The sequence below is a fragment of the Bos indicus genome, chromosome 19 (genome assembly GCF_029378745.1).
Source record: "Bos indicus isolate NIAB-ARS_2022 breed Sahiwal x Tharparkar chromosome 19, NIAB-ARS_B.indTharparkar_mat_pri_1.0, whole genome shotgun sequence".
NCBI classification, from domain to species: Eukaryota; Metazoa; Chordata; class Mammalia; order Artiodactyla; family Bovidae; genus Bos; species Bos indicus.
In genome coordinates this window covers 8953051-8978510 of record NC_091778.1, presented here as the reverse complement: position 1 = coordinate 8978510, position 25460 = coordinate 8953051, and the positions used below count along the sequence as shown (strand labels likewise).

The following is a 25460-nucleotide window of genomic DNA, read 5'->3' as shown; positions in this document are numbered from 1 at the left end:
GGTAGCCCACCAGGCTCCCCTGTCCCTGGGATTCTCCAGGCAAGAACACTGGAGTGGGTTGCCATTTCCTTCTCTAGTTCATGAAAGCAAAAAGTGAAAGTGAAGTTGCTCAGTCGTGTCTGACTCTTAGCGACCCCATGGACTGTAGCCCACCAAGCTCCTCCATCCATGGGACTTTCCAGGCAAGAGTACTGGAGTGGGGTGCCATTGCCTTCTCCGATACATCTGTGTTCCCATTACGCAAATCGGGATAAAGATTTCCATTTCACCAGGAAATCCATTCATGCTCCTTATTAGCCCCTCCCCACCAAAACCATGATTGGACTGTAGATTAATTTGCCTGTTGACCCCCTTACATTTTTCAACTTAAAACATACTAGCTCTGTTTGTATGGGTCACCTTCACATAGCGATTATTATTATGGTGTTTGAAAGTATGGTTGTTTCTGCTTTGAAACATCTTAATTCTGAAAATTTTGTTTTTCAGAAGAAGAGAAGAAGCCCAGGAAACCTGGTAAGTTATGCATTTCTGCATCTTTTAGTTCCTTGAGTGCCCGAGTGCAGAACTAAATGCCAGCAAGGAAAGCTGAGCTGTGGGCTGGTGTGTGTTGGGGGAGGGTCTGAGATGGGCGTGGGCTCCATGACTTTGACTTGTGCTGGCCGCTGGGTCTGGGCTTGGGGGTGAGGATAAGTGGACGTGCACGAGACCAGTATGATGCATGTTGCCCTGTCTGGACTCTCTTGTGTCACCCTGGCGGTCCAGGTGTGTGTTTGTGGAGGCAGCTCTTGAGAAATAGTGTGGGAGGGATTCCAGGCCATCAGGTCACTCTGTTGTTTCCCCAACTCATACCTCTCTTCCCTTATCCCAGGCTCTGCCTTACTCAACAAGCCTGTCACCTTTGGATCCTCGGAACACTTAGTGAATCCCAAACTAACTGTCCAGGAGGGTGAGTTCTGGTGGGCCGTGGACAGTGGAATGCCTGCTCTGAATTTGTTTAGCAAATGGTTTTCTGTTCCTCCTCCAGGTGCAGCCAAAGCCCCTACCGTGCCGCCGACCTCAGCGTCTCTCAACGCCAAGGTGCTGGAGAACTTCCTAACCAAGTCCAGGCCGGAGCTCCTGGAGTGTGAGTAGCTGCTGCCTTGATTGTCCTTGCCTCTGTCTGGCGTGGTCAGCCTGTCCCCTGGAGGCTGTCCTTACTGCTCCTCTGTGGTTCCAGCCTGGAAGTGGTGGCAGTTCCTTCCTCCAGGCCAGGCCTCGGGCCACCCATAGCTTTAACCCACGGAGCACTCTCCGCTAATGCTTTCTTGCAGAAATCTCTCTCTGCAAAGTACGCTCTGGCCCTCCTGGTGCTGTGGGCGTGGTTCTGGCTCAGTGGGCGTGGCTCACCCTTGCTGGTGCTGTGGGCGTGGTTCTGGCTCAGTGGGCGTGGCTCACCCTTGCTGGTGCTGTGGGCGTGGTTCTGGCTCAGTGGGCGTGGCTCACCCTTGCTGGTGCTGTGGGCGTGGTCCTGGCTCAGTGGGCGTGGTTCACCCATTGCTGGAACATTGGTACTTGGTTATCAGGGCCGGCCTCCCTGGAGCTTCCTGGCTGGGAAAGGCCTCCCCTGCCCCCAGCCCCCATGACTGATGCCAGCTGCTGGGGGAGGTGCTGAGTCACATGTCTGTGGAGCCCCCTGCACTCTGCGGTACAGCTGTTTAAGCAGGGGAAAGAAGTTCTAGGGACTTAGGGTATTCAGAGGACATTTTCCCAGGCCATTCATTTTGCCCTGGGGGAGGCCCAGGGCCAGGTGCCAAGTATCTTTCCCTGAGCCAGGGGGTGGCAGAGAGCCCTGGTCTCTAGCTTCCCAAATTCTCAAGCTCAGGATTTTCCGTGTCTGCCCTGCTGTCTGTCATTGGTCCAGGGTCCTCCGTGAGTGGAAGGGCAGGGAGGGCTGTGTCCTAGGGAGGAGGTGGAGGCCAGGCTTGTGTCCTGATCAAGGATTTTATTCAGGTCATTGCTGTGCTTGGCAGACCTCAGTTGGCTGCCCGCTGCCCCCAGTTAAAGTTGAGACCCTTTGGCTCACCACTCGTGGCTTCAGAGGTCCCTCTTCTCTTGCTGCAGCCTCTGTGTTCCCAGCTGCCCAGCCTTCCGTGTTCCCAGCACATGTCTGTCATCCTCGTGACTCCATGCTTGCCTTCACTGTCTCCTCTGTCCAGCGTAGCCTTTCTCCCTCCTCTGCTCTCCTGTTTAATTCTTCTCATCTCCCTTTTGCTTGGCTCAGATTCCAGTCCACCCATGAAGTAAGTGTTCCTCTGTGCTCTCCCCTCCCTTGTCTCGTTACCCCCATGGCTGTGTCTCTCCAGCAGAGTGCCTGCCCTTTAGTGGAGCATGGAGTCTTCACTGTTGTCATTACTGATGCGCTTGCCTTACTTCTGGGAGTGGGAACTCCACGAGGCCAGGCACCACATCTGGTTCATGGTTGTGCGTCCTGTATAGAGCCTGGCATAAGCCAGGGGCTCAGTAAATGGTTCTGGGTGGAGGAATAGACAGACAGATGGGTGACTAATAGACACACAGATGGCTTGATTGGTGGTTAGAGACATGGACAAATGTCTGACGAGCTGGACAGAACGAATGGACAGGAAGGGTGGTTGAATGGATGGGTGGAACAAATGAATAAATACTACCAGCTAGGGAAAGGATGAAACGTGAGAGTGCTTGGAGCTCCTCGTGATTGACTCCTTGATGCTTCCTTAGATGTGGTTAAAGTTGTCCTGGACTACAACACCGCCCACAGCAAGGTGGCCCTGTCCGAGAACTACACCGTCGCGTCCGTGGCTGACGCGTCCCTGAACTACCGGCCGCATCCCCAGAGGTTCACATACTGCTCGCAGGTGCTGGGGCTGCACTGCTACAAGAAAGGGATTCACTACTGGGAGGTGGAGCTGCAGAAGAACAACTTCTGCGGGGTGGGTATCTGCTACGGCAGCATGGAGCGGCAGGGCCCCGAAAGCCGGCTTGGCCGCAACAACGCGTCCTGGTGTGTGGAGTGGTTCAACACCAAGATCTCCGCCTGGCACAACAATGTGGAGAAAACCCTGCCCTCCACCAAGGCCACGCGGGTCGGGGTGCTTCTCAACTGCGATCACGGCTTCGTCCTCTTCTTCGCTGCGGCTGACAAGGTCCACTTGTTGTACAAGTACAAGGTGGACTTCACTGAGGCCGTGTACCCCGCCTTCTGGCTCTTCTCCACGGGTGCCACGCTCTCCATCTGCTCCTCCAAGTAGGCCGGCCACAGATGCTCGGCCGGACCACCCGCGCACTTCTCCAGGTCCCCCCCCCAGGAGGGTGCTGCAGGTGGGACCCCTGGGAAGTTGCCCTAGGTCCCCCAGGGCCAAAGGGATGGGAGGGGACCTGCGGAGGGCGGGAGGCTGGGCAGATGGGGTGAGAGGTCAGGGTTGGCCGGGGATGGGTGGGGTGTTTACCTTGTGGGTGAGGAAGGCTCCCACTTCCTGGTGCCTCTCTGGCCGGATGCACCCCTCTCGGTTCTGGTAGATCTCCAGGCGGCTGAGCGGGTCTCCGGGGAGTCAAAGTCACAAGCGTCTCTTTCCTGCTGGACATAATCTGTAGCCACTGTGGGTTATTCCTCAGGCCTCTGGTGCCTGCTTCTTTCTTCTCCGAAGTAGCCTTCAAATCTTGGAGTTCTGATGACTCTTTGTAGAGCTATTTGGGTCTGTAGATTAAAAAAAAAAAAAAAAGCCAAAGTTAGTGAATTTCATTCTCCTCCACTGCCTCCACGTGGGAGTTGGGATGAATGCTCAGACTTCGGATTATTTTCTGTGCTCGAGGGAAGCGACCCACAGCAGGTCTCCACCCAGACCGGAGTTTCCCAAAGAAGTATGTCCTTTTCCCCCTCTGTCGTCCCTTCCTGTCCTGCACCTCATCACCCCATCCACGGTTTTAAAATGTTGAGTCCACACTTTCGGTCTAAGGTTTCAAACCATAATCTGAATCAGCCTGTGTTGAATTTGTGATTCCGGGTCAGCATGACCCAGTCCCCAGTGGCCAGAAGCCCCACCCACTCCCGTGTATTATGAAAGGCGTTTCCGCAGATGCCTTTGGCTTTGACTGCGGCCCCAGAACCTTCTGGTTGCACAGGCTGTGGAGCAGCGGTCCCCCTACGCAAGAGGGCATTAGCAGTCGGCAGTTTTGCTCTCATCAGAGCGTCTCGCCTACTGACTGGCTCTCCTCAGTGCTAGCCTCCTTCCTCCAGGACTGTGAGACTCTGCCCTAGCTGGTGGAGACCCCACCGTGGCCAGCAGAGCTGATCAGTTAGCTAAGCCTGCTGCCACGCAGACAGGCCCGGTGCAGCTGCCTCCAGGACCACCCTAGTCACCTGCTGGGGTGCTTACCTGTGGCCAGAAGGGCCTGCTAGCAGATCCATGGGAAGCAGCAACATTCCTGTTCAACCCAGCGCTGGTCCTCTTGTGAGTCAGAGAGGCCCGAACCCTTTCTACTCTCTTCCTCATTTGAGCCAAATGCAGATGTAGGAATTGACCAGGAGAAGGGTCAGAAAGACAAACCAGGGAGGAAACCAGCTGCCAGGCTCAAGTACAAGGGGCTATTTTTCCTGCAGTGTTTCTGTGCAGTGGAAATAGCCTCAGTCCACTGAGGGCTGGAGGGAGTGGATGGCTGGAATTTTCCGAGCTCCTTACATCCTGACATTGTCAGTATGTAAGTTTTCATCCCCAAAGTGGGAGAAATGTAACAGCTTGTGAAGAAATGAGTCCTGCTCTGGACTTTCCCAGCAGGGGAGCTGAAGTCAGGCTCCTTACTCCTTATGGTCTGAAAAGGACCATACCACTGGAGACACGCACCTCAGGCCTTCCATATAGATGTTTGATATTATGTCAGCTCATCTCTGGTCTTGGCAGGATCCCCAGGGCATTCTAGTTAGGCCCAGAGCACTTGATGTTCCCGACGGAAGTGTTGATGTGTGTCACCTTCCAACACGAACTATTACTTCCTTGGGAGAGAATTCATCTTTGTAGGGAAGATCCCCTGCAACAGCTGAACTGTGGGTGTTTGAAGATTTTCTTCCTTTGCTACTAGGAAGAAAAGTTCTTTGGTGATTCTTCTCTGCTTTTGGAGATGGTTCAAAGCACCTTCATTGATCTCCTGAAACAAAAGCCTTGTTCAGAGCCACTTCATGCTTGGGGAACAGCTGGGTTGAGGAGGGTGCCCAAGATTAAACCACAGGTCCTGCTTGGGCTCTCCTCTAGAAATGAGGGCAGCCGGGGGGGCGCTTCCCTGATAGTGCATCGTCCAGCTCAGGACAGAGGAGCCTGAGCCCCTCTTGTGATGAAAGGCAAGCAGGTAACCCAAGCTGAGGCTTATGCGGGTGCCTTGGAGACGTGAATTGAGGAGCACGCCCTCGCTGTCTCAAACCATACTGTGTCCAGTGGTGAGACTTCATGTCCCCTCTTGCCTTGCAGGGCTGGTACCCAGTGCTCAAGTCCTAGACTTGGGGGAACTTTGCATTCATTTGACTTCCTGTTTTGCAGAGTAAGTCAGATGGGCAGGTGTTGGATGGATCCACTCACTGCTCCTGCCATCCTGTCTTGGAGGAGGTACCTTGTAGATGCCCCTTGGTACCCTGGGGGAGGGTCAGAACTTCCCAGATAAACATACAAATGTTCTCCCAACCTAGGTAGCAGGGACTGTCTCCACCACTCTGACATGATAAATCAAAGATCGGGGTCAAGTTTTTGTTGTTCAAAGACTGGTTGATTGGTTTGCCTGTTTTAATTATTTTGAGATGGGTCTGTGATCTATAAAATAATACCGATACATTATTTCTTACCTTATTCTGTCCGACCCTGCATTGGTTTTAATTAGGAGTATTTAAGCCTGTGTTCTTCAGCTTGTATTTTTATGCGTTGATTCTTTAGGACATTATCAGTGTTGTAGACACCATTCTTTGGAAAGGCATGAGAAATACCAGGACCAAGGCTGGCTTACGTGCCTTAGAAGCTTTGAGTGCAATAAAGCGGTGTTGGGTGTTCTTGCACACATTACAGTGTGTGTAGAAAGTGTTCCTTAACTGTCATGCAGGAGTCAGCAAATGAGGTGCCCAAGGGCCTCTGGGTACCCCCCACTCAGCTGCCTGCTAGGTTTCAGCAGAGCTGGAGCCTAGTTGAGGCTGCGTGGGTGGGGCAGCCCCTCAGGAAGCTCGCCACGAATTCTCAGCCAAATGTCCTTCTGGGCTTTGCTTCAGGATGATCAGAGGATGAGGGTAGGGAGGCAGGGGAGGGCTATGAGTGAGTAATCAAGGAAACAGTGGTGGAAAGATGAGTGTTTACTGTATTATTCCTTCTGCTGTTGTCTCTGTTTGAAAATCCCTATAATAAAAACTTAAAAAGAATGAAACAAAACTAACCAGCAGGGGGCCCGGATTTTATCTTTGTTTGAAAAGGGGAGGGAGTTGTGGGAGGTGTGGATTTGAGGTTGTTGTATAATAACTTGACTGGCTGTTGTCTCTTGTTCCTGGTGGGGAGATTCTAAATCCTTGGAATTGCCCTCAGCAATAGGAATGTCCTTGTTATTCACCAGCCCCTTGGATCACATCTGAGGTTATGCTAAGAGGTGAGATGATCCAGGATCGGGGCTGGTCATCAGAGAGACCAGCCATGAGATTATAAATAAAATAACGTGTACACAGCAAAGGAAACCATAAAGAAAACAAAACAAAGACACCTATGGAATGGGAGAAAATATTTGCAAATGATGTAACAGATAAGGGCTTAATTTCCAAAACAGACCAACACCTCATACAAGAGCAACAACAATAAAAAACAATCCAATCTAAAAAGAGCAGAAGACCTAAATAAGTAGTTGTCCCAAGAAGACATACAGGTGGTCAATGTGCACATGAAAAGATGCTCAACATCACTAATTATTAGAGAAATGCAAACCAAAACTACAATGAGGTAGCATCTCACACCAGTCAGAATGAACATCTTTAAAAAGTCTATAAATAACAAATGCTGGAGAGGGTGTGGAGAAAAGGAAACCCTCCTGCACTGCTGTTGGGAATGTAAGCTGGTGCAGTCACAGTGGAAAACAGTGGGGCGGTTCCTGCTGCTGCTGCTACTAAGTCACTTCAGTCGTGTCCAACTCTGTGCGACCCCAGAGACGGCAGCCCAGCAGGCTCCCCCTTCCCTGGGATTCTCCAGGCAAGAACACTGGAGTGGGTTGCCATTTCCTTCTTCAATGCAGGAAAGTGAAAAGTGAAAGTGAAGTCCCTCAGTCGTGTCTGACTCTTAGTGACACCATGGACTGCAGCCTACCAGGATCCTATGTCCATGGGATTTTCCAGGCAAGAGTACTGGAGTGGGTTGCCATTTCCTGCTGCAGTGCATGAAAGTGAAAAGTGAAAGTGAAGTCGCTCAGTCATCCCTGACTCTTATCGACCCCATGGACTGCAGCCTACCAGGCTCCTCCGTCCATGGGATTTTCCAGTACTGGAGTGGGTTGCCATTGCCTTCTCCGGGGGCGGTTCCTAGGAAAACTAAAAATACTGTAGAATTACCGTATGACCCAGCAGTCCCACTCCTAGGCATGTGTCTGGATAAAACTATAAAAAGATACACGTACCCCTGTGTTCATAGCAGCTCTGCTCACGATAGCCAAGACATGGAAACAACCTAAAAGTTCATCGGCAGAGAGATGGATGAGAACAGGTGGCGTGATGGGATACTGCTCAGTCATTAAAAATGAAAAATGTGATTTGCAGCAGCATGCGTCAACTAGAGGTGGTCCCACTAAGTGAAGTGAAAAAGAGACAAATACCGTATGACGTAAGTTATATGTGTTATCTAAAATATGGCACAATTGAACGTGTCTGCAGAATGGAAACAGACTCATGGACACAGGACAGGCTTGTGGGGACGGGATGGGCTGGGAGTTCGGGGTTAGTAGATGCAAATTATGATAGAATGGATGGACAACAAGGTCCTACTGTATAGCACAGAGAACTATATTCAACATCCTGGGATAAACCTCAATAGAAAAGAATGTAAAAAAGAATGTTCATATGCTGTATAACTGAGTCGCTTTGCTTGCAGCAGAGATTGGCATAACATTGTAGATCAACTATACTTCAATAAATGAAAAAAAAAGAAAATAATGTGTATGCTGCTGTTGTTGGGTGGAGGGTTCTGTGTCAGCTGCTCAAGTTGGTTGATAAACGTTCAGGTCTCTTACACTCTTAAAAAATGGTATTTGGCTGTGCTGGGTCTTAGTTGTGGTGTGTGGGGTCTTTCAGTTGCAGCAGGTGAGCTCTCACCTTAGTTGCGGCATGTGGGATCTAGTACCCTGACCAGGGATCGAACTCAGGCCCCCTGCACTGGGAGCATGAAATCTTAGGCATTGGATCACCAGGGAAATCCCAGGTCTTTTATGCTGCTGCTAAGTCACTTCAGTCGTGTCTGACTCTGTGTGACCCCATAGACGGCAGCCCACCAGGCTCCCCCATCCCTGGGATTCTCCAGGCAAGAACACTGGAGTGGGTTGCCATTTCCTTCTCCAATGCATGAAAGAGAAAAAGTGAAAGTGAAGTTGCTCAGTCGTGTCCGACTCTTAGTGACCCCATGGACTGCAGCCCACCAGGCTCCTCCGCCCATGGGATTTTCCAGGCAAGAGTACTGGAGTGGGGTGCCATCGCCTTCTCCAAGGTCTTTTATATTCTTACTGATTTGTGTCTACTTGTATTAATCACTGGGAGAAGGGTGTTAAAATCTCGAAAACTTTGAATGTGTCTATCTTTCCTTGAAGTCCTATCAGTCTTCATTCTGTGTAGTTTGAAGTTGCCTTGTGCTTAATCGCTCAGTCATGTCTGACTCTTGCAACCCCAGGAGGAGCCTTCGAGGCTCCTCTGCCCGTGGGATTCTCCAGGCAAGAATACTGGGGTGGGTTGCCATTTCCGTCTCCAGGGGATCTTTCCAACCCAGGAATTGAACCTGGGTCTGCCTGAAGCTGCCTTACTAACTGTATAAATACTTAGGATTTTGATGTTCTTTTGGTGATTTGACCTCTTTATGAACTGACCCTTTTTACACTGCTACTATTTTTTGCTCTGAAAAACCACTTTTTGTGATATTAATATAGACAGTCTAATTTTCTTTTGATTAATGTTAGTGTGACATATCTCTTTCTCATTCCTTTGCTTTTAACCTGTGTCATTTTATTTAAAGTGTGTTTTTTATAGACAGCGTGTATTTTGGTCTTGCAGATCTGACAGTCTGCTTTTAATTGGTATGCTTAGACTATTTACTTTTAATGTAATTGAGCATGTAGAATGAGAAATAACGCTGTGGTCATCTCTGGGGGAAAAAATCTGTCATAATCCTCTGAGTCACGTCTTTCTCCTTGAAAACAGATGAAACCATGTGACTCATATGGGGACTTTAACCCGGCCAAAACCCAGGCTGGGACTTGAACCCACAGTCTTTTAACCGAGATCACACCTGGTCTCGGGGCTTAATGAATCTGAGGTTCTTGATGTCTCATCACAGAAAGAATTCAGTGAGAGACAAAGTGATCGGTAAGAAGTGGATTTACTTAGAGAGAAAAAGACACCACAGTGTGTGGGCCATCTTAGAAGGTGAGAGAGAGCCTCGAAGTATGGCATGGTTAGTTTTTATGGGGTGGGTAATTTCATAGGCTAATAAGTGGGAGGGTTATTCCAACTGTTTTGAGGAACGGGTGGATATTTGCAGGAATTAGGCCACCACCCACTTTTTGGTCTTTGATGGTTGGCCTCGAAACTGACAAGGTGCTGATGAGTGTATCACTTAACACATGCTAATATATGATGATGAACACATGATGAGGCCCAGGGCCACTGAAAGTGATATATTCTGCCAACCAGAACCTAGTTGGTTCTAACCAGTTTTCAGCACATACTCAATGGCTATGTCATTCTTTTAAAGGTTAGGCCATGCCCCCTTCCTTCCTGTTTCACTTACATACTGGTTTCAGCTTGCCAACACCTGTAATAATTTAGTATTGTTCTATGAAAATATTGTTGTTGTTTTGAGTATAAGGGAACGTTTATATATATTTATAATTACTCAGTTTGCAACTTTACATTCATCTTTGTGTAAAAGATCCAGATACACATACAAATGGCATTTGACTCAATACCAATATCCATGAATAATGTTAGATTATCAATCACCCTCTGATGCCACTGGGACTATCAGATACAATAACCCTTGAAGTTATAAAAAGAATCGTGTCACCTATTTAGAGCACAAAAACTAATTTCTTAAAATGCCATGCCAAAATCAATGTTTTTTTTTTTTTTTTTTAACAGAAAGTACTTTAAAAAAAAAAAAAGCTCAAAAATTTATTCCCACTTTATAAAACAGTCATTGCTTATCTGTAAGAAATGACATCTCTTTATACAACACTTAGAAAAGGCTGAATGCAATCTGTGCTGTGTTCCCTTTTTGGAAAACTGTAAGTTTTAAAACCTGTAAGTCTAAATTTTCTAATGGTGTAGGAAGTGCCAACTATCTTTAGTCGGAAATAGATTCCAGTGACGTCATTGCAACACAATTCTATGAAGTGTAAACAAAAAAGCTGCATTTATTTTCCTGTTGTGGGTTGCTGCACAATTTTGTGCTATTCTGTGAGCAGCCCTTTGGTCTATTAAATAGGAGCCCCACCTGTTAGGTGGAGTGGTTTCTGTTTTGTGTTTCTAACCCTAGATGATTCATAATGACTCATGATTCTTTACGCCTAGCTGTTTAATATGCCTCGTCAGATTTGCTTAGCAGATTGCAACAGTGGCACGCAGTGACCTTTGTCATCTTTCTGAAAGGTAGCCAACTATCAGAAACTACATTGGTATTGGGCACTCTTGAACACTTTTAGGAAATAGTAGTTTCTACCATGAGGAAAAGAAAGGGTAATAGAAGTGATGACTCCTAATTTTATGTCAAGATGGAGACTCAGAGAAATGGAAAAGTAGAGGTTGGAATTCTATTCCACAGTCATCTTTTCTCTTGTGTGTTTTTAATCTTTCCCTTTTCCCTCTGCTGCATGGCAACCCACTCCATCTTCTTGCCTGGAGAATCCCATGGACAGAGGAACCTGGCAGGCTACAGTCCATGGGGTTGCAGAGTTGGACACGACTGAAGCGACTCAGCATGCATGTATGCTGCCAATTATGCCATTACATGTCTTTCTTAAAAAAATTTTTTTTTATTTTTGACTGTGCTGTGTCTTCATTGCCTTGCATAGGCTTTCTCTAGTTGCTGTGAATGGTGGCTGCTCTTCGTTGCAGTGCATGAGCTTCGCGTTGCGGTGGCTTCTCTTGTTACGGAGCTTAATAGTTGCGGCTTGTGGAGCACAGGCTCAGGAGTTGCGGCACACGGGCTTAGTTGCTCCTTGGCATGCAGAATCTCCTTGGTTTAGAGATCTCACTTGTGCCCCTACATTGGCAGGCAGGTTCTTACCCACCGCACCACCAGGGAATTCCCCTGCCACTACACTTTGTAAAAAGCACCAATATTTAATGAAAAATTGCAGTAATTTGCTAATTCTGTTGTAGCCCAAGTGTTGCAGGAAAGGGGACTCCTTTCAGGGCCCGAAAGTGGGCTCTTATCTAACACTCGGAAATGAATTGTCTGAGGAGACACATGTGCTGACAAGGCAAGAGATTTTATTGGGAAAGGCACCCGGGTGGAGAGCAGTAGGGTAAGGGAACCCAGGAGAACAGCTCTCCCATGTGGCTCGCAGTCTTGGCTTTTACGGTGATGGGATTAGTTTTTGGGTTGTCTCTGACCAATCATTCTGACTCAAGGCCCTCCCTGGTGGTGCACGCATTGCTCAGCCAACATGGATGCCAGCGAGGAGGATTCTGGGAGGTGGTCAGACACGTGGTGTCTCCTTTTGATCTTTCCCAAACTCTTCCCATAGGTGGTGGCCTATTAGTTCCGTGTTCCTTACCAGGACCTCCTGTCATAAAACAGCTCTCGCAGTGGTTACTCTGGTGCCTGGCCAGGGTGGGTGGTTGCAGTCCGTGTGCTTCCCCTGACACAAGGGTCTGCCTGCCAGGTCATGGTTCATCTTCAGCTGCTCCATGTAGGACAGCTGCTCCTCTGTTACTGAACACAAGTACACGTGGCTGATGCACAGTGATGTTACCGAGCCCAAGCTTGCTCTGCTCCCTGCACAACAGGCCAGTAAATCATGAGGTGAAGTGTTGAGGGAAGAAATACAACTGTATTTGGGAAGCTGGCAGACCAAGAAGGGGGAGGGCTAGTGGTCCCCCAGGAACCATTTTATTGGGGTCTGGATGCCAGTTTCTTTTATAGAACAAAAAGGAAGACGAGAACGTAAAGTAAAATGGCAGTTAATATTACAAAACATCTCCTGGCTTGACCAGCGTCAGGGAGGGGATATGTCAATTTATTCTTTTCTGTAGCTATTTCACGGGTGGGCAGGGTCAGATGGTCTGTCTTTGAGATAAACAAAGTCACTTTAGTTTAACATTCAGACAGAGGGGCACATTTCCTGGGGCAGGCCATCATGTGTGATCGTAATAACAAAAGCAATGAGAAAAAACTCAGAGAGACAGATCCAATACAGAGTCAGATTTTGCTCTTCCCTGCTACAGTGAAGCCAAATAAATGGGAACGTCAGAGTCTGGAGCAGAGAAAGGTTTATGGCAGTGTCAAGAAAGGAGAACGGGTGGCTTGTGCTTGAAAACCTTGACGTCCCTGATGGTTTGGGAGAAGGTTTTCTTATAGGCAAATTTTGGGGTAAGCGCTGCAGGCCGTGTGACTTTCTTCTGATTGGTTGATGGTGAGGTATCGAGAAGTTACTGTCCTCCACCTTGGTAGAGACCTTTGTTTGAGCAGAAGAACTCAAAGATACTGTTATGTGTATTCATCAGGAGGAATCAGGACCCTGCCCCGAGGCTGTACTATTATTTATTGACTGCTCCTCCTCTGTTTCTGTATTCCTTCCCTTCCCTGATTAGCAACTGTTTGAATCTGCCCTTTGGAACTCTGGGAAGGTTAAGGAGGCTGAATGAAACCTATTGCCTACCAATAAGAACAGTGGACACAGAGAGAACTTGCACCCAGGAGGGTGTCACAGGGTTGTGCTGTGTCACCTCCGTATGACCTGTCCTGTCCCCACTCTCCCCCAGGTACGGCTCTGGTTCACTAGTGCGTCCTCACCTGGAACCCTGGCCCACCACCCCCCTTGAAACAATGCTCCTGTTGCTACAGTGGCCTCATGGACAGGTGACTTATTCTGTGAGCATTTTTTGAGTTCCTGTTATGTGCCAGGCATTGTTCTCATGCTGGGGACACAATGGAAACAAACAAACAAACCCCAAACCCCTGCTTTCATGGATCCTACACTCTAGCAGAGGATACAGATAATACACAAAGTATTAGCTAAGGATAAAACTACTATAAAGAAAGTAAGGGGAGAGCAAAGCTCTATACGGTCAGCAAAAACAATATCTGGAGGTGACTGTGGCTCAGATAATGAACTCCTTATTGCCAAATTCAGACTTAAGTTGAAGAAAGTAGGAAAAACCGCTAGACCATTCAGTCAGTCAGTTCAGTCACTCAGTCGTGTGTGACTCTTTGTGACCCCATGGACTGCAGCATGTCAGGCTTCCCTGTCCATATCAGCTCCTGGAGTTTACTCATATTCATGTCCATTGAGTTGGTGATGCCATCCAACCATCTCATCCTCTGTCATCCCCTTCTCCTCCTGTCTTCAATCTTTCCCAGCATCAGAGTCTTTTGCAATGAGTCAGTTCTTTGCATCAGGTGGCCAAAGTATTGGAGGTCCAGCTTCAGCATCAGTCCCTCCAATGAATACCCAGGACTGATCTCCTTTAGGATGGACTGGTTGGATCTCCTTGCAGTCCAAGGGACTCTCAAGAGTCTTCTCCAACACCACAGTTCAAAAGCATCAATTCTTTGGCACTCAGCATTCTCTATGGTCCAACTCTCACATCCATACATGACCACTGGAAAAACCATAGCTTTGACTAGATGGACCTTTGTTGACAAAGTAATGTCTCTGCTTTTTAATATGCTGTCTAAGTTGGTCCTAACTTTTCTTCCAAGGAGTAGGCATCTTTTAATTTCGTGGCTGCAGTCACCATCTGCAGTGATTTTGGAGCCCCCAAAAATAAAGTCTGTCACTGTTTCCACTGTTTCCCCATCTATTTGCCATGCAGTGATGGGACCAGATGCCATGATCTTAGTTTTCTGAATGTTGAGCTTTAGGCCAACTTTTTCACTCTCCTCTTTAACTTTCATCAAGAGGCTCTTTAGTTCTTCTTCACTTTCTGCCTAAGGGTGGTGTCATCTGCATAGCTGAGGTTATTGATATTTCTCCTGGCAGTCTTGATTCCAGCTTGTGCTTCCTCCAACCCAGCGTTTCTCATGATGTATTCTGCATATAAGTTAAATAAGCAGGGTGACAATATACAGCCTTGATGTACTCCTTTTCCTACTTGGAACCACTCTGTTGTTTCATGTCCAGTTCTAACCATTGCTTCCTGACCTGCATACGGGTTTCTCAAGAGGCAGGTCAGGTGGGCTGATATTCCTCTTTAAGAATTTTCCAGTTTGTTGTGATCCACATAGTCAGAGGCTTTGGCATAGTCAATAAAGCAAAAGTAGATATTTTTCTCGAGCTCTCTTTTTCAATGATCCAACAGATATTGGCAATTTGATCTCTGGTTCCTCTGCCTTTTCTAAATGCAGCTTGAACATCTGGAAGTTCATGGTTCATGTACTGTTGAAAGGCTATTCAGGTATCACCTAATTCAATCCCTTACGATTATACAGTGGGATAGATTGAAGAGATTAGATCTGATAGACTAAGTGCCTGAAGAACCATGGACAGAGGTCTGTAATGAGGTAGAAATTGCTAGGCCATCAGTGTAGGACTCTGAGACCTCAGTCTTGTTTTCAATAAACATCTCACACCATTAACCTAAAGCTGTACCCCTTGTCCTGAATTTCTGGAATGTGTCCTTTGTCTGATAAATTATCAGCACTCAGATCCAGGGAAAGGCTGTGATTAACTTCTGTTCTATGTGCCTGAGGGAAAAACAACTGGTGATCACTAATCTTTAGCCCATACCTCTGTTCCATTGTAAAATGGCCAGGGGGCATTTCTTCAATCCGAGGATTAAGAGAAGCCATAGAGATATTAAGTTGACCTTTAAACTGATTGGTTAAAAATGACCTGTTTTAAGGAAAGGAGCCAATCAAAGATGTACAGATTAATAATGGTGAAGATATAAACTGTTGTAAGTCCCACCTTTGGGGGACTCTTTACCCCATCTCAGTGTCTGTGCTGAGAGTTTTGCACTTTCCTTCTCTTTAATAAATCCTATTTGCTTGTTACGTTGAGTGTTTGTGTGTTCTTAAAGTTCATCCTTCAGCTTCATGAACAAGAACTTGGATTCCTATTTCATCAACATTGTACAAGAGGTGGTGATCAAAACCATCCCCCAAGAAAGACAATTGCAAAAAGGCAAAATGATTGACTGAGGAGGCCTTCCAAATAGCTGAGAAAAGAAGAGAAGCTAAAGGCAAAGGAGAAAAGGAAAGATATACCCATCTGAATGCAAATTACCAGAGAGTAGCAAGGAGAGATAAGAAAGCCTGCTTAAGTGAATAATGCAAAGAAACAGAGGAAAATAATAGAATGGGAAAGACTAGAGATCTCTTCAAGAAAATTAGAGATACCAAGGGAACATTTCGTGCAAAGATGGGCACAATAAAAGACAGAAACAGTGTGGACCTAACGGAAGCAGAAGCTATTAAGAAGTAAGATTACACAGAACTATACAAAAAAGGTCTGAATCAACTGAACCCCCATGATGATATGGTTACTCACCTAGAGCTAGACATTCTAGAGTGAAGTCAAATGGGCCTTAGGAAGCATTACTACAAAGGTAGTACAAATGATGGAATTCCAGATGAGCTATTGCAAATCCTAAAAGACGATTCTGTTGAAATGCTGCAGTCAATATGCCAGCAAATTTGGAACACTCAGCAATGGCCACGGGACTGGAAAAGGTCAGTTTCATTCTAATTCCAAAGAAGGACAATGTCAAAGAATATTCAAACCACTGCACAATTGCACTCATTTCACATGCTAGCAAGGTAATGCTCAAAATCCTTCAAGCTAGGCTTCAGCAGTGTGTGAGCTGGGGAACATCCAGATCTATAAGCTGGGTTTAGAAAAGGCAGAGGAACCAGAGATCAAATTGCCAACATCCATCCATAGAAAAAGCAAGGGAATGCCAGAAAAACATCTGCTTCATTGACTATGCTAAAGCCTTTGTGTGGATCACAACAAATTGTGGAAAATTCTTGAAGAGATGGGACTGCAGAACTACCTTACCTGCCTCTTGAGAAACCTGTATGCAGGTCAAGAAATAACAGAACTGACATGGGACAAAAAACTGGTTCAAAATTGGGAAAGGAGTACATCAAGACTATATTGTCACCCTGCTTATTTAACTTATATGCAGAGTACATCCTGAGAAATGTTGGGTTGGATGAAGCACAAGCTGGAATCAAGATTGCAGAGAGAAATACCAGTAACTTCGGATATGCAGATGAGATAATCCTAATAGCAGAAAGCAAAGAGGAACTAAAGAGCCTCTTGATGAAGGTGAAAGAGGAGAGTGAAAAAGCTGGTTTAAAACTCATCATTTAAAAAATAAAGATCATGACATCTGGTCCCATCACTTCTTGGCAAATGGATGGGGAAAAAAATGGAAACAGTGTCAGATTTTATTTTCTTGGGCTCCAAAATCACCTTGGATAGTGACTGCAGCGATGAAATTAAAAGATGCTTACTCTTTGGAAGAAAAACTATGACAAATAGACAGCATATTAAAAAGCAGAGACATCCCTTTGCTAACAAAGATCTGTACAGCCAAAACTATGGTTTTTCCAGTAATCATGTATCGATGTGACAGTTGGACCATATAGAAGGCTGAGTGCTGAAGAATTGATGCTTTTGAACTGTGGTGTTGGAGAAGCCTTTCGAGAGTCCCTTGGACTGCAAGGAGATCAAATCAGTAAATACTGAAGGAAATCAACCCTGAATATTCACTGGAAGGACTGATGCTGATGCTGAATCTCCATGTTTGACCACCTGATGCGAAGAGCTGACTCGTTGGAAAAGACGCTGATGCTGGGAAAGATTGAGGGCCAGAGGAGAAGGAGGTGACAGAAGATGAGATAGTTGGATGGCATCATGGACTCAATGGACATGAATTTGAGCAAGCTCTGGGAGATAGTGAAGGACAGGGAAGTCTGGCGTGCTGCAGTCCATGGGGTCACAAAGAGCCAGACACGACTGAAAGACTGAACAGCAACAGATTCCTGGGCTCCATCTGTGAGTCTCTGACTTGAGAATTTATACTTCTAGCAAGTTCATTGGTGTTGCTGATGCTGCTGATCTGGGAAATGTACTTTGAGAATCATTGATCTAAAAGAACACCTCAGGGGTCATCAGCACAGACATCCACCTGGGCTTTTGCATGTTGTATTTGTCCCCTTTGAGGTCTGCACTGATAAGACTGCAAGAGGATCTGCAGGATTTGTGTGGTGGAATCACCCCTTGGTATTGATAGAAGTTTCCCCTGTATCTGAAAGTAGTTGTTGTTTATTGTTCAGTCACTGAGTTGTGTCTGACTCTTTGTGACCCCATGGACTGCAGCACACCAGGCCTCCCTGTCCTTCACTGTCTCCCGGAGTTGCTCAAATCCATGTCCATTGAATCAGTGATGCCGTCCAACCATCTCATCCTCTGTCATCACCTTCTCGTCCTGCCTTCAATCTTTCCCAGCATCAGGGTCTTTTCCAATGAGTCAGTTCTTCGCATCAGGTGGCCGAAGTATTGGAGCTTCAGCTTCAGCATCAGTCCTTCCAATGAATATTCAGGATTGATTTCCTTTAGGATGGACTGGTTGGATCTCCTTGTAGTCCAAGGGACTCTTTAAGAGTCTTCTCCAGTTCAAGAACACAGTTCAAGAACATCCATTCTTCAGTGCTCAGCCTTCTTTATGGTCCAACACTTACATCTGTGAAAAGTAAAGCACACCTATTATGGGATAAAGTAAAGAGTATCCCCGGCTTTCAATTAGTTCCAGTTAAGATACAGACTCACAGGCTTAGATTTGGCAATGCTTATGGTTGCCATTGGAGAAGGATGGGCGGAAGGGTTAGTTACAGAGTTTGGGATGGACATGTATACACTGCTATACTTAAAATGGATAACCAACAAGGACTTACTGTATAGCACAAGGAACTCTGCTCAACATTATGTGACAGCCTGGTTGAGTGGGTGGGGTGGGGAAGTTTAGGGGAGAATGGAGACATGTATATGTATTGCTGAGTCCCTTTGCTGTCCACCTGAGACTATTAAATATTGGTAATTGGTTAGCCTCTAATATAAAATAAAAAGTTAAAATAATAGTTCCAGTTAGATCACTTTGATTTTACAAAAGTCCTACATTAGTACATTAATATGGCAATGACTTTTTTTGATAAGAACGAAGATTCTCTTCAGATGTCTCCAAGTTGTTGAAAACTGGGACTAAGGTGGGTGTTTTGTAAAAGCAAAATAGTGTAACGTGAACTTCCAGAAATTGAGAGATACCTGTAATATCGTCTCTGTGGCTTTCATTATGCTTCACTTCTTTCCATTCCTGGTATTTGTCACTTTGTCCATTGTTGACTTTCCCTAGCCACTCTCCCCTAAAGTCGAGTGTTCTCGAAGTCCACAGTTTTTGCTATTCTCACCTGAGTATTCTGATTTCAAAGAATTCACCCTCTTTCTTCATCATCGTCATCATCATTGCTGATATTTATTTCTGCTTACTGTGTTCTTATGTTCCTTGTAATGCACCACACTTGATAAACATAACAGGATGTTGCTTTTGGAGGCAATGAGCAGAAAATCCAAATTTAAAAAAATAAGGAAGATGCAGAGGTGTAGGTGGATGTGGAGTACATCTCTCTCCACAGATACATCAGGAATACACCTTCAGATACAGAAGTGCGTGGAGAACACCAGCTGAGAGTGGGCAGGACTGCCTGACCAGTGGAAAATAATATATAGAATCAGGCAAAACTCAGTAGGATGAAGGAACTACGGGGAAAAACAGGAGTGTTAGTAGGACTGGACTTGTCCCCTGAGGGTAGGGGAACGGAAGCAGGGGTCCCATCCCCACATCTGGGCAATTGTCTTGAGTCAGAGGAGAAACAGTTAAGATTGAGAGTGAAACAGCTGATCTGTGGCGGCCTAAATGGAATGAGATACCGAGAGTCCTTGCCACAGCCATACAGGCCCTGGACAGGGACACAGGTCCCCTGGAAGGCGCAGTGGCTGGGAGCTGGAGTTTGGGGATTGTGGAGCAATCCCAGGATGAGCACTGCTGTTGACTGGAGAGACGGATCAAGGGGATGTGAGGGAGGAGATTGTGGTGGGAAATGCCTGTGGAGGAAAGCCAGGGAGCCATGGAATCAAGGCGATACTGCTGAGTCATGCGTAGGGGGTAGAGCCATCACCATAGCCTCTCTCTCCCCAAAGGCCAGCATGGGCAGCTGAACAACAGAGAGGCTGGCGCATCAATCGCCTGATGCACTGAACTACAGAGTAGGACCCCACACAGGGTGCCTCTTTAGTGCGTGATGCACTGATCTATGAGTAGGACCCCAGCCAGGGGGGCCCCCTCTGTGTGCCTGATGCACCGAACAATAGAGAAGGACCCCAGGCAAGGGAGCCCTCTAAGAGCCTCAATGGGTGGAGCTACAGAGAAAGAGTGGCCAAAGAGACCTTCTGATCCCCAGCTACAAGAGGCTCAAAAAAGACTCTGATAGGGCCGTAACTCCTGGGGTGGAGGCAGTGCGTGTCCCTGCACACCTGGCACTCCAGGGTCCTCGCAAGCCAAGCAGATGTGCCACCTTCACACTCAACCCTCACTGGGGCAGAGCTGCCACAGGCAAAATATGTCTTACGTCTACACGGACAGGGTCGCTTTAGTCGTGTCCGACTCTTTGCGACCCTGTAGACTGGCCTGCCAGGCTTCTCTGTCGAGGGGGTTCTCCAGGCAAGAATACAGGAGCGTGTGGGCCAATACTGGTTGCCATACCCTTCTAGAGCACTGTATTTCCTGCTGCCCTAGCTGCCAATCCCCCTGAGTACCTGGTGCTGCCGGAACCCCTGTGACCCAAGCAGCTGCACCACCTCCACACCTGGCCCTCACAGGGGCAGACCCAAGCACTCCAGGGCAGCCTCAGGAGCAAACCCCAGTGGACGACCCCCATGCAGAGGTGGAAATAAAACCACAACTGAAACCCAGAGGCAGTGTGACAAAGGATGAAGACCCAAAACCTTCCCACCAGCTGTACAAGCTGTAGATTAAATCCACATGATCAATTAGGCGGACTGTGTCTATGGAATATATAAAAGGCCATTGAGAGCAGCCACGAAAGAAAACGCACTAGTTCTGATAGCTGCGAACATTGGAGGCAAGAACACACAGGAGTAGGACCAGATTAGGATCTGAGCTGCCGTCACAGTGGGTCCAGAGATCAGCACAGTGTTGGAGGGCATCCTAGGGAGGTGAGGTGGGCTGTGACACCTAGCGAGGGAAAGGTCTCTTAAAACATTTATTATTCTTACGTTTTGACTTGTTCTGTAGATTCGTCTGGATTTTTCTCTCTCCACCACCCCCCACCCCTTTTTCTCCCTCTGTTGTAGTTGTTGATTTTATTGGCACTATGAAACCTAATGAAGCTTCTGAGGTTTTTTTTCCCTCAGTCACACTTTTTATTGTTGTTATAAACTCTGCCTCTATGTTGGGCTTTTGCAGTTCTGGGGAGTTTTCCTTTTTTTCTTCTTCTTTCTTTATTTTCTCTTTTTTTAAATTTTAATTTTCAATTTTTTAAACCTATTATTACCTTTTCTACATTTATTCCTTTGCTTTTCCTACTGATCTTTCCCCCTTGCAGTTAATCTTTAATGTATATAAATCTTCTTCATCTGCCTCTGTTTAACTTTGCATGTCTTTTCTTTCTTTCTTTTCTTTCTCTCCTTTCCTCTCAACATATTTGTTAGTTTTATTTTCGTTGCTTTATTCCCCACCTGGCACCTTGCTTTAGTTTTGTTTTCCAGTTTGTGCTTAAGTTAGTTTTGTTCTGGTAGACATAATTTTTGGTTTCCTTTTTTTGCTGGGTCAGTCTATTGTACTTTATTTTTGTTGGGCTGTTTTTTCTTATGGGTGTATATGTATATATGTACATTCAGTCACACTTTTTATTGTTATAAACCTCTGCATCTCATTGGGCTTTTGCAGTTCTATGGAGTTTTCCTTATTTTCCCCTTTTTTCTTCTTTCTATTTTTTTTCTCTTTTTTATAATTTTAACTTTTAATTTTTTAAACCTGGCATGTTTTTTCTACATTTATTCCTTTGTTTGCCTTTCCTACTGATCTTTTCCCCTTGCAGTTAATCTTTAATGTTTATAAATCTTCATCTACCTCTATTTAACTTTGCATATGTATTCTTCCTTTCCTCTCAACATATTTGTTAGTTTTGCTTTCGTTGCTTTATTCCCCACTTGGCACCTTGCTTTAGTTTTGTTTTTCACTTTGTTCTTTAGTTAGTTTTGATCTTAACTGGTAAATATGATTTTTCATTTCCTTTGTTCACCAGGTCAATCGATCGTACTTTATTTTTGTTGGGCTGTTTTAACTTTGCTCATGGGTGTATATGTATATGTATATGTGTATATTCCATTATTTTAATTATTATTTGCCTGATTTTGTAACTGCCATTTTTCTGGGGTTCATCTTTGGTTTCTCATTTTTGGATATTTGTTTTAACCTCACTTAATGCCATAACAAACCACTTGTGGAATCTTCGTTTCTGACCAGACATCAAGCCCTGAGCCTTTGGAGTGGGAGCACTGACTCCAAGACCCTAGACTACCAGAGAACCAACCCTAGGGAGTATCAGATAGTGAGGACTCACACAAGGGAAACCGCTTGAATACAAGACCCGGCATTGCCCAAGCACCCTCTGCAGGACGCCTCATCTAAACAGCAAACAAAACAAAAATACAAACCAAATCATTAGCGGGCAGGACTACTACCTCACTCAGCCTTGCCCATCAGAGGAAAAACAAACAAAAACTCAGCACAAATTTCATCCTATAGGAAGCTTACACAAACCACTGAACCAACCTTAGGAGGGCAGAAACCCAAAGGAAGAAAAAATTCAACCTTAAAACCTGGCAAAAGGAGACCTCAGACACAGTAAGTTAAAAAAAAAATAATGGAAAAGTGCCGGGAGCCAGCGTGAGAAGCTCCGCCCATGGCAAAGGTCATGAGGAAGGAGGCTCGGCATATGCAAAGGCGGGAGTCCCCCTGGAAATTCTCGAGCATCTACCCCCAAAACCAGAGTCTGCCTACTTTACTGCTTTGTGCTATCACCTACATCTCTGACTTTACGGGGGGCTGTCCCCCACTACCTCTCTCTGAAAAAAGAGTTAAATTACAGCTCCAGTTAATAAAGTTCCTGGGCGTGACAAGAGGGTTTTAGTTCACAACTGTGAGAGGCATGAGATGTTCTAAACTGTCTAAATACAGATTCCTTTGAGCAGTTAAAAGATTGATTAGAAATTGTATTGGTGAAGGGTTTTTCACTTGTTGGGCCAATGTTTGCTGCTAAGTCTCCATATCCCTTACCTGCTGTGTCCCTGGCAGTGTATTGATTAATATAATTGGTGTAAGTAGTAGCTTTAATGTTTGTAACCTGGGACCCTTGAGTTAATTCTTTTTCTTGTTATAGCCCACCACACCTTTGCCCTGTAGGAATGCAACTTTATTTAATGCTTTTGGAGGATGGCGCCTGACTAATCACCTTTAGAGAAAAATAAGTTTTCTGAAGAAAGAGTCTTAAAATGTTAACAGGCCTTCGGGCCAGGCGATGATGCAAATCACCTAAACTTTTGCATATGATAAGTTTGCAGGAAGAAAGCCTGGCTTACAGCATGACTCTACCCCTTCCCCCATTATCCTCTATGCATAACTTAAGGTATAAAAACTACTTTGGAAAATAAAGTGCGGGCCTTGTTCACCGAAACTTGGTCTCCCCATGTCGTTCTTTATCTCGCCTTCTGGCTGAATTATTCAGCCTCTTTTCTCCACTGAATTTCCTCACTGAGCTATCCTTATTTCACCACTCTTTATATCCTTAATTAACGTTTAATTAAGCAATTGTTTCCTGATCCTCGCCGACGCTGTCCCCGCTTCGAATTCCCTGGATCCACCGGGGCTGGACCCCGGCAGAAAAGCAGAGAAATACTATGCAAATGAAGGATCAAACTAGAAACACAGAAGTCCAAATAAATGAAGAGGAAATAAGCAAACTACCTGAAAAAGAATTCAGAATAATGATAGTAAAGATGATCAAAAACCTTGAAAACAGAATGGAGAAAAGGCAAGAATCAATTAACATAGATCTGGAGAATTAAAGAATAAACAGAGACAACCAACACCATAACTGAAATTAAAAATACTCTGCAAGGAATCAATAGCAGAATATCTGAAGCAGAAGAACCCATCAGTGAGCTGGAGGATAAAATGCTGGGATTAACTTCTGAAGAGCAGAATAAAGTGAAAAAGAATGAAAAGAACTGAGCTGAGGACAGTCTCAGAGACCTCTGGTACGATATCAAACACACCAACATTCGAATTATAGGGGTCCCAGAAGAACAGAAAAAAAGGGTATGAGAAAATTTTTGAAGAGATTGTAGTTGAAAGTTTCCCCAACATGGAAAAGGAAATAGTCAGGTCCAAGAGGCACAAACAGTCCCACACAGGATAAACCCAAGGAGAAACATACCAAGACACATACTAATCAAAGTAACAAAGACTAAGCACAAAGAAAGAATATTAAAGGCAGCAAGGGAGAAGCAACAAGTAACCTACAAGGGAAACCACAAACGCTTATCTTTAAGCAGAAATTCTGCAGGCCAGAAGGCAATGGCAGGATATGTTTAAAGTACTGAAAGGGAAAAATCTACAACCAAGATTACTGTACCTGGCAAGGATCTCATTCAAAATTGATGGAGAAATAAAAAGCTTTTCAGACAAGCAAAAGTTAAGAGATTCAGCACCACCAAACCAGCTTTACAACAAATGTTAAGTGGACTTATATAGTCAAGAAATACAAGAGAAGAAAAAGAACTACAAAATCAACCCCAAACAATTAAGAAAATGGCAGTAGGAACATATATATCAATAATTACTTTAAATGTAAGTGGATTAAATGCTCCAACCAAAAGACACAGACTGGCTGAATGGAGACAGAAACAAGATACATATATATTCTGTCTACAAGAAACCCACTTCAGACCTAAAGACACATATAGACTGAGAGGATGGAAAAATATATTCCATGCAAATGGGAAGCAAAAGAAAGCTTGAGTAGCAGTCCTCATATCAGACAAAATAGACCTTAAGATAAAGAAGATTACAAGAGATAAGGAAGGACACTACATAATGATCAAGGGGTAAATCCAAGAGGAAGACATAACATCATAAATTATCTATGCACCCAACATAGGAGCACCTCAATACATAAGACAAACACTAACAGACATAAAAGGAGAGATTGACAGTAACACAATAATAGTGGGAGACCCCACTCACACCAATGGACAGATCATCAAAACAAAATTAATAAGGAAACACAAGTCTTAAATGATATATTAAATGAGGTGGATTTCATTGATATCTTCAGGACATTCCATCCAAATTCAGAAGAGTACACCTTCTTCTCAAGTGCACATGGAACATTCTCCAGGATAGACCACATCTTGGGTCACAAATCAAACCTCAGTAAATTTAAGAAAATTGAAATCGTATCAAGCATCTTCTACAACCACAATGCTATGAGACTAGATATTAATTACAAATAAAAAGCTGTAAGAAACACAAACACATCTGGATTCAACAACATGTTTCTAAATAACCAACAGGTTACTGAGGAAATAAAAAGGGAAATAAAAAAATTTCTAGAAAGAAATGACCATGAAAACATGACAACTCAAAACCTTGGGATGCAGCAAAAGCAGTTCTAAGAGGGAAGTTTACAGCAATACAATCCTACCTCAAGAAACAAGAAAAACATCAAATAGATGACCTAACTTTACACCTGAAACAGCTGGAAAAAAAAGAACAAGAACAACAAAAAACAAAATTAGTAGAAGGAAAGAAATCATAAAGATCTGAGCAGAAATATTATGAAAAAGAAGTGAAAGAAACAGTGGTAAAGATTAATAAAGCTAAAAGCTGGTTCTTTGAGAAGATGAACAAATTGACAAACTTTTAGCCA

General features: G+C 45.2%; 1 protein-coding gene across 1 annotated transcript in view; it reads left to right on the top strand.

Annotated features, from left to right (window-relative positions):
• TRIM25 (tripartite motif containing 25) overlaps positions 1–15437 on the top strand; it is a 31879-nt gene extending 16442 nt beyond the window's left edge. The window contains exons 6-9 of the mRNA XM_019981382.2: positions 487–513; positions 869–946; positions 1025–1123; positions 2737–15437. Coding sequence (XP_019836941.2) covers positions 487–513; positions 869–946; positions 1025–1123; positions 2737–3266 — 734 coding nt within the window. The 3' untranslated portion in view covers positions 3267–15437. The remainder of the gene's footprint in view (positions 1–486; positions 514–868; positions 947–1024; positions 1124–2736) is intronic.
• Positions 15438–25460: the final 10023 nt, after the last annotated feature.